Source organism: Orbicella faveolata, unplaced genomic scaffold, assembly GCF_042242905.1.
Source record: "Orbicella faveolata isolate gen_17 unplaced genomic scaffold, um_ofav_v1 contig_46, whole genome shotgun sequence".
In the NCBI taxonomy this organism is placed as follows: Eukaryota; Metazoa; Cnidaria; class Anthozoa; order Scleractinia; family Merulinidae; genus Orbicella; species Orbicella faveolata.
Window position 1 is genome coordinate 23,790,001 of NW_028301576.1, and position 8,783 is coordinate 23,798,783.

The 8,783-nt window shown below is 38.6% G+C and overlaps 1 protein-coding gene and 1 long non-coding RNA gene across 3 annotated transcripts in view; one reads left to right on the forward strand and one right to left on the reverse strand.

Annotated features, from left to right (window-relative positions):
- LOC110051953 (uncharacterized) overlaps positions 1 to 341 on the reverse strand; it is an 11,752-nt gene extending 11,411 nt beyond the window's left edge. The window contains exon 1 of the mRNA XM_020758064.2: positions 1 to 341. This exon is cut by the window's left edge and continues 214 nt beyond it. Within this exon, the coding sequence (XP_020613723.2) occupies positions 1 to 297 (297 nt within the window). The 5' untranslated portion in view covers positions 298 to 341.
- A 191-nt stretch (positions 342 to 532) lies between these two features.
- On the forward strand, positions 533 to 8,783 carry LOC149098993 (uncharacterized). Of its 2 annotated transcripts, XR_016203611.1 has the most exons (3): positions 533 to 670; positions 3,117 to 3,364; positions 8,571 to 8,783. It is a non-coding gene; the product is annotated as an uncharacterized LOC149098993 (long non-coding RNA). The 2 variants fall into 2 exon arrangements; XR_016203610.1 differs by lacking the exon at positions 8,571 to 8,783 and having other exon boundaries at positions 3,117 to 4,962.

Below are 8,783 nucleotides of genomic sequence, written 5' to 3' on the forward strand. Positions count from 1 at the left end.
TTCTAGTATGCTTGGATGAAACGGGTTCAGATTAGGCAGTCGACAGGCCGAGCTGTAGTTTCCAACTTGCTTGATATATTTTACTCGCAGAGTCTTCTCAAAGTGAGAGCTCGAATAAAATAATCCATAACCCGAAAGATGCAAAACCAAAGCGAGTCCGCAACAGACGATCAGTAAGATGAAAGTGATGTGAATTCGGCGAAAGTGGATTCTGTAAGGAAGCGAGAAGCACGCTAAACTTCGTAACATTTTCAAAATAAACTGAGCTCGGCGTGGGCACACGATAAAATCGTTCATCTACACAGGAGGTCATGGGAATCGATCATGCGTGCCAAAATTTTTTTTTGTGGCTACTGTTGCTAGGCAACAGTAGCATTATGTTATCATGTGCGTAAGTAACTAGAGTGTCCATATTTTCGGATTGTGTTCGGAAGTCGAAGGGAAATCGGTACGATGTTTATATAGTCACAACATAGACAAATGTATAATATCCATTTTCTCTCGGCTTTACACGACCGCTATAATCGAACGTCTCTTGGTCTCATTTTTGACTTATACATTACCGAACGACCAGCGAAGCTAAATCCTGCTCTCTCCAATGATCAAGTTGTCATCGACTACTCACGCACAACGTATCGAAAACGCTCTGGTTGGGAGCTAGAGTTTTCAGGTAAGAGTACTCTGTATTTATGTGTTTATCCTATTTTGGACCAGTAATCAGACACAGCGTTCAAGCAACGTGCACAGTGTTTCTTCGTAAAAAGATTTTACGCATCTGAAGGCGCAGATAGAATTTTCTTCAGGAAAACGTTCCCGGAATCGCTGATACACAAAAGGTCTTGTGTAAGACAGCCGTGATAGCCGATTGTTTTGTCCAGCTTAGCATTACGAAATGCTCCATGTACAGGATCGTACAGGATCTGGCAATTTCTAAACCTTTTCGGGGTTATGAAATTTTCCCTGGGGAAACTGTTAATTCCCTTCCTTGGTCCAAATATTGTCCTGCGAGACACAAACCAGAAAAAATATAGCCTTTGGGAAACATGAATTCCCTTCGGAGAACAAAATGTGTCTTTAGAGACACAAATTAAAGTATTTCCTTTGGGAAACGAAAATCCCTTCAGGTGATCAGATAGATCACTGGTACTGTAGTGAAACACAGAGCAATAGTACAACATCCATGTTTGTTATGATGCTGTAAATGCGAAGCAAAATAGCCCGCTGGACACTGACACGTGCTTGAAAGCTGAAAAGCTGTGTCTGTTGCTAATTGTGGAATGTGACAATAATATAGAACTTATTGTGATTGTAAGAGATACAGAACCATCCGGTGTCTCACTGAGAAGACTTTTGAACCCACTGAAACAGGCAGATTTACTGAAGACAGTTTCTACAGCAATTGTTTTGTGAAATACGTAATTAAAACATATTAATTTTACAGTTTCATGTAATTCATCAAAGAAACATGTTTCAGTGTCAAATCCCAGTCCTGCAACATTTAAATAATATTGCCTCTTCTTAAGAGGAACATGCAGCACTGATTCTAACAGTCAGTGATAAATTGGACGGTGTAAAACACAGAAAGTTGACTGCAGACTGCAGACTGTAGACTTTTTAACTGAATTGTGTTACCATTTCCATCATTGATAGCTAACCGTAAACAGGCTAACCAGCACGTCATCAATAGGCTAACACGAGTAATAAAAAATAAGTGTCGATGTTAATGAATGGGTTTGTAGAACATGCCATAGACATGTAGTAGAGTATAAACTCCATGTGCTGTTGTTAATGGCATGGTAATTTTCCACAATAACAGCTCTCTTTGATTCAAATGAATATGAATGCAGATTGCTAGCACCAAGAATTACATTTCAAAAGCTAACGCAAGACAGTTTAAGATACAGGTAATACCTATTGTCAGTGTTCTTGCTGATAATCTATTCTAATACTGCTAGTATGTTGCCATGGCTACCATGTAAGGCTAGTGCAATCAAAGTCAATTCTTATGAAGATAGTTGCAATATAAGAGTTTTGTATTGTCATTAAATGTCAACCCTAAGAAGGTAGTGGAGGCTGCTGATTGGTTGATTATAGCAATTTCTATAAAAATGATGGGATTGGTTTTAATCCAGAATAATACATTATTTGATGGAGTAAAGAAATTCACAACATGAAAATGTTAACTATGTAGTATGAGATAATCAGTTATGAGCAACAATAAATGCAAATAACAAAAATGTTGAGTCATAAAAAAAAGTAGGTGATGAAAATGAATAAAGTAAGTATGAAGGTGAAATGCCTGCAGGTGTTTACAGTGTAGCTAGCCAATGTATATTCTGGCACTTGTCTTTTCTTGCAAAAAATCAGTTGATGTCAAGATGGTATCAGTAATAGACTGTTGATTATATGTAGAGATAAAAACTCTGAAGAATTAGCATAATCCTGGAATATTCCTTGGTACGATGGCCAGAATGTACTAAGCAAGTGCATTACAGTGATATAGATACATGCAAATCAGAACTGTGTTGGTTAGACAAACTTCTTTTACAAAACAAAGAAGTTGCAAATGAAAATTCTAGGGAAATGAAGCATATTGCTCTTCACCACGGGCAAGACTGACACTACTTCAAATCCTCACAATACACTTCTTCTATAAACTTGTATCAGTAATTTCATTGACTCTCTCTTGAAAATTATGTTGGTGAAAAGGGTAAAAAAAGAGTTGTTTGATGATAAAAATCTTATTACACATTTTTGACTCAACAAAGTTCAAAATGTCTAGGGGATATTGTACACTACAATGTCCACTAACTTACTGATTTAAAATAAATATATGACTCAAATGATATGCCTGAGCACTGCTTTTGTGAACAATTTGAGCATGTTTTGCTACTGGTGCTCAATGCTTTTTCATACAGTAATCAATCTAAGCAGCAAAATTTCTTGATATTTATTTTCTAGCTTCCTGTAGTGCCCAACCATCCAGTGATTGAGTTGAGTAGTATTGATTACAGTGTTCGATAGTACATCACACATTACATAAAATCACACTTCATTATCACTAGCATTCCTTTGATACTATATTCTTAACCAATTCTATTGTTATTTTCCCCAAGATCTTCATTCACAGGGAAACTGATGAACATCCAAATTTGTGGCTTAGTATCCACAAAATTATTGACATGAGAGCACTAGCACTGGAAGCTCCTACATGTACTTTGAATTCCAAGTGCAAACTTTGCTCACAAAAGCTGAAGTAACAGACGAAAAGCATCCAAGCCTCAAAGAAATACAAGATAAGAGAATACCAGTAAATATTGATAATGTCCAAGACAACATGGGTAGACGAAGAGCATTTGAGGAGGTAATACACAACTGGTTACAATAATATCTTGAATAACACCACATGTTGTTAATTAGTAACATGACAATTCGTTTTCACAGATGCCCTTTAATATTTCTCAATTTCAATAAGTGTGTGGCTTCCAGGCTATATCAGTAAAGGCTAAGATCCTACAAAAAGGTGATTGTGAAAGAATTAATGTTATATTAGGGGGGAAAGGCTGATGAAGATTGATTTTGACACTGCAGATGGAATGCTAAACACATAGAAAACTTACAGATAGGAAAGTCTTACATCATTGAAGGCATTAGTATGCATAATTTTTTTTAAAAGACATATCTCACCACATACAATGTATAAAATTGTACCAGCAAACACAGTACTATAAAGCAAGTGGGTGTGATCACAATTAGTATTGAACCAGGATGCCGAGAATCATCTGGTAAAGTTGTTATTGCATGCCTCGTCATGCCAAATAGTATGTAATTGTAAATCAGCTTTATACAATAGTTGTCTGATGTGTAACACAAAGATCCAGATAGTTGATCGTAAATGTTGTTAAGTGTCATAAATGCAAGCTAACCAGTTTTAGTGTTAATATGCTCTGAGACACATTAGTAACAGAATATATTAGTCCTTACCAATGACTTGAAACAGATACTGTACACTTACACTATCTTTGAATGCGCATGAACACATTTTTATAGAAGGTAGCAAATAAAGTCACTGATTGTACCGAAAACCAACTACTAGAATATTTTTCAATCAAAACCTTTAGTCAGTGACAAAGTCATCTTGTAAGCTGCATGACAGATATTTAGAATGTCATTTACAGGGACCACTGAGGATCATTTCACTTGGGGTAGTAGCAAGTAGATGGCGAGTGAGATATGGGCTTAAATAATTTGACACTGTACTTAGAGCTTCAGAACTGCTGAATGTTTGACTTTGGCATTTTCAAACGATTGACTATTCATCAAATAGCATCTATATCAATCACAAAAATCTAGGATGGGGGACCTTTCTATAGCTATGCACCAATGTGCTAGGGGCTTTGCATTCCCTGGTATGCTGTATGGTAATTTGAGTTCAAAAATTGTTACAGTTAATTAACAATTAGACCCGTAGCCCTTGCGGGCTACGGGTCAATAGCCCATTCGGCTTCGCCTCATGGGCTATTGACCCGTGGCCCTTGAGGGCAAAGGGTCTGATTGTTTTAGTATCAACCAACTAGTCGGACAGAAAAGGTAATGATAAAGTTAGCAAATGCAAGTTGAAGAAATATTTATTTGGGAATAAAACGAAAGAAAACGTCACGCTCGATGGCGCCAATTTCGCTACTCGAGGACTATTACTAATAGTCCCCTAGTAGCATAGCCAATCAAAATGCAGGATTTGCATTAGTCCACTAGATGGGTGATACCAATAACCAATAGGCTCTATATATTAGATCAAAAGAAGAGCCAAAAGAGCTTCCTACACATGTATGTGATTAACTTGTGCATGTTCAGTTCAAAGAACATTGGATTTAACTTAATTAGTTTAGCTCTCTTGTATAGTCACTGAAAAGCCCCATCAGGGGAGTGTCAATAAACTATTGATTGTTTGTTTACGGTGAATTTAACTGGAAATACGGTCAAATAGGACTTCTCTGCTCGCTGGGCTTTGTACAACAAGTGTGCTACTCCGATCAAATCTCGTCTATGGCCGACTAAAAATGCAATCCTAGTGGGATTTGTAACAGCTTGTCAGCTGGAAACATAACACCGATAACTCTCCACTAGTACTGATTTTAGATCGAAGAACTTTATCGAGGACGTCACTGGCACCTTTCTCGTGCATTGTTTCTAAGTTACTTAAGCAGAACAAACATCTAAGCATCGATCTGATGGAGGGCAGTCCACGAACAGAATTAATGATTAACATGGCACTTTGACATGATTAAACTCTTACTAGCCCAGCCTGCGTTGCAGCCGAAATCCCCGATATACCGGCGGTTTAGACTGTTTGCGACGCAGGCTATACTAGCCGAGCACGTTGGCCACACTAGGGAACATTGGCCCGAGGTCGTAGTAGTCCTTACTGCCACGTAGTGCCAATTCTCCCCAGTTCGGCTCGGAGGTAAGTAGTTTATTTTATGGTATACTGGTCTTGCCATCGCCGGCTTTCGAAAACAAAAAATACACATCTTATGACCGTTTAGTGGCAAATTCCGACCAAGAAAGAAAAGATCAGAATGTTTGGACTTACCTAAAGACTACCTTTCAATAGAATAATTAAATTTCTTACACGGCACATTAGCGCACGACGAAAAGGCGAATTTTGATTGGCTCCTTGAGCCGTCCGAATTTTGCAATACGGACTGCTAACATGGACTGCTTAGAAATAGTCTCGGCAAATTGCTTTGCCAAAACAATACACAAAAGAAAACAGTTTCTTACTGAGTAGAAATATATTTTCCTCCATCTCTGGAGGATAAATTCACGAAAGCGACTTGAAAAAATGCAAATATATGGTTAACTTTGGCGTTTGCTTACCAAGCTGAATTGATGCATAACCTTATCCGCAGAATTTTAATAGACCCATTCTAATAAATACTGTATTAAAAACGTTTGTTTGGTCCTTATTGGGAATATTGTCCTCGTTCTTTCGTTTTAAGTTTATGGAGCGAACCACAGGCGAGGTCAATAACCATGCAAAAGAATTGACGTACCAGTGCCGGTTTCCAATACGGACCCCACTCTACAGATCAATAACATATATTTATACGTCAAGATTTCTCCGACCAGACGAATCCTAAATAATTCCTCCCAATGAAGGCGACGTTCAAAGTGGATACATCGTTCGAACAAAAACAAAACTAAGGACCAGGAAAGACTTGAAATGTCGAGCTTTTTACACTTCCTTCAAGGACTTTTTATAGTGATATTTACGTTAACTAACACAGTTTGATTTGCTTGGAGTAGCCAATTTTCTGGGAGTACCCCCCCCCCCCCCCGGAGGGTGTTTAGCGCCCAACTTGTCGCCATGTTATAAAAAAAATTGGTTCATGCCTTTAACTGTGCGTATATCAAGTTAAGGATGCATTTGGGAAGTTCGGAGAGCACTCAAGAAGCTAGAGTTGCCCACAGCTGTCGCCTCGAACACCTCTTCCCTTTCTTTCGTGTTCTCCAAACTTCCTGCGTGCATCCATAACTCGAAATACGTACGCTAAGCATGAACCAGCTCTTTAAAGACACACTACGTGAGGTGACTATCCATATTGTCCGATCGCTGCTAAACAAATTGAGCCATCGTTGCAGTCATATAGAAACCACTCTCCTGCAATCATAACGACAAGGTCGTCAGTCAACAACGCTGCACTCTTTTTTTTCTTACAAGAATATGTTTATGAACCAATCCTAAGCAAGTTACCTAATTTCGCATGCTGAGTAGCCGTAAAATCATCAACCGTAGGATAAATCGTGGGTCAAAACTAAATTCAAAGATCGACCAGGTCGGTAAAATCCACTGAATTTTGGTCATCCGTCACTCTGCCACACCTAAGTAACACTGATAAAAAACGAACAAAAGTAATTTAATTTAGAGACATGCGCCGAACCGTGAAAACCTCCCGAATACACTCGAAAGCAAAAATTTCATACGGTATCAGATATAAGAATATTCACAAGAATATTTTCAGTTTAAAATCAGCAGGAAATAAGAATATTCAGCCTCGGCCGGAAAAACAATATTCTTATAAAATAAGGGTGTAGCTGAAAATGAAAGACTTGTTATTTATAAGTTCTATCTCAAGGATCGTAGCGATGGCAGCCATCAAATGGAAAGGTAGTCGTACATGTAAAAAACTGTTGAGCTGTTTCGCAACGATTGTCGCGTTTATCTGGAAACCAGCCTTAATAGAGCACATCAGTGAAAGTATTGAATTAATTCTCACCGGTATTTGCACTATTTTCACTATTCCAGGGCTCCGCTTCATTCGATAAGCTCGTGGCATCGGAAAGAACCACCTTGAAATCATCTCCGTGCGGTCTCTCAATTGTTCTGTATTGCGCAGAGTATATGTCTTGTCCTTTCACTTCAAGCAGGTCATTAATAAAAAAGGAATATCTCTCTCCTTTACACTGTAACTTGCCGAGATCTTTGACAAATTCTAGAATGCTTGGATGAAATGGATCCAGATTAGGCAGTCGACAGGCCGAGCTGTAGTTTCCAACTTGCTTGACGTATTTTACTCGCAGAGTCTTCTCAAAGTGAGAGCTGGAATTAAATAATCCATAACCCGAAAGATGCAAAACCAAAGCGAGTCCGCAGCAGACGATCAATAAGATAACAGTGATGTGAATTCGGCGAAATTGAATTCTGTAAGGGATCGAGAAACATTTTCGTGACATTTTTAAAAGCGATATTGTAGCTCCGGCGAATATACAGGTACCCGTCATCAACCAGTTCTATGGAAGACTGGTCCGCTGAGCAAATTATGAAACATGTTTCCACGATAAATGCGATTCGTCCAACGAATACAAAAATATGCTAATTAACGGTTTTATTTTCTCGTTTTTAGGAATGCACACTTCACTTGCGCGATGCGTTGCATTGGTATTTGTCGTGAGAGTTATTTCGGAATTGCGCGTGATTATTTGTTATAACATAACTAAAGCAAAGCGCGCGCTCTGATTGGTTAATTTAGCGTCTACTATTTGGCCATGGGTGTACGCTGCTGACGTGTGTGCTAATGTTTACAACGCAAATCTTTTGACAGACATTGTTTCCAAAGTAATGACCGACGACCAGATGACCAGAAATGCGAAACTGCCTTCACAGTTGTTTGAAGATGAATCTTTATTGAGTTACTGGTGTGCAGTCGGTTGTCATGAATGAATTTTCGCGCGCTTGGTTTCTCTTGTCATGTAAGACTACACGAACATTTTTTTGTGATGTAGCTCAATACAAGGACTTCTGTTGTTCCAATGTCTCAATGTTATGTTATAAAACAAATGGTAAACGCCATAGCGTGCACTATTGAATTATGGATGCACTTAGGAGGTTTGCTAAGCACTCAAGAAGCTAGAGTCGCATGAGGCGATAGACTCGTGCGACTCTTACGCTTCTTTCGTGCTTAGCTACCTCCCGCGTGTACCATAACTCAATAATGCACGCTATGGCGTTTACCATTTGTTAATTGTCAGGTAAAGAAGGAATTTTTTTTTCTTTTTTTTTTTCGCAGTTTCAAGGTCACTTGACGGCATCTCTCGTTACCATTCTGCTAAGCTTCCTGTCTCTGTTATCCTTTACCTCTTCCAGTTGCTGTAATTTTTAGATAAGTTATTATTTTAGATATTTGAGAGCTTGTAAGTAGTCTTGCGTCCTCGCTGATTTATATAGCGATCCTTCCTGTACTTTGCCTATGTAGCTATCAATAAACGGGATGCTTATTCCA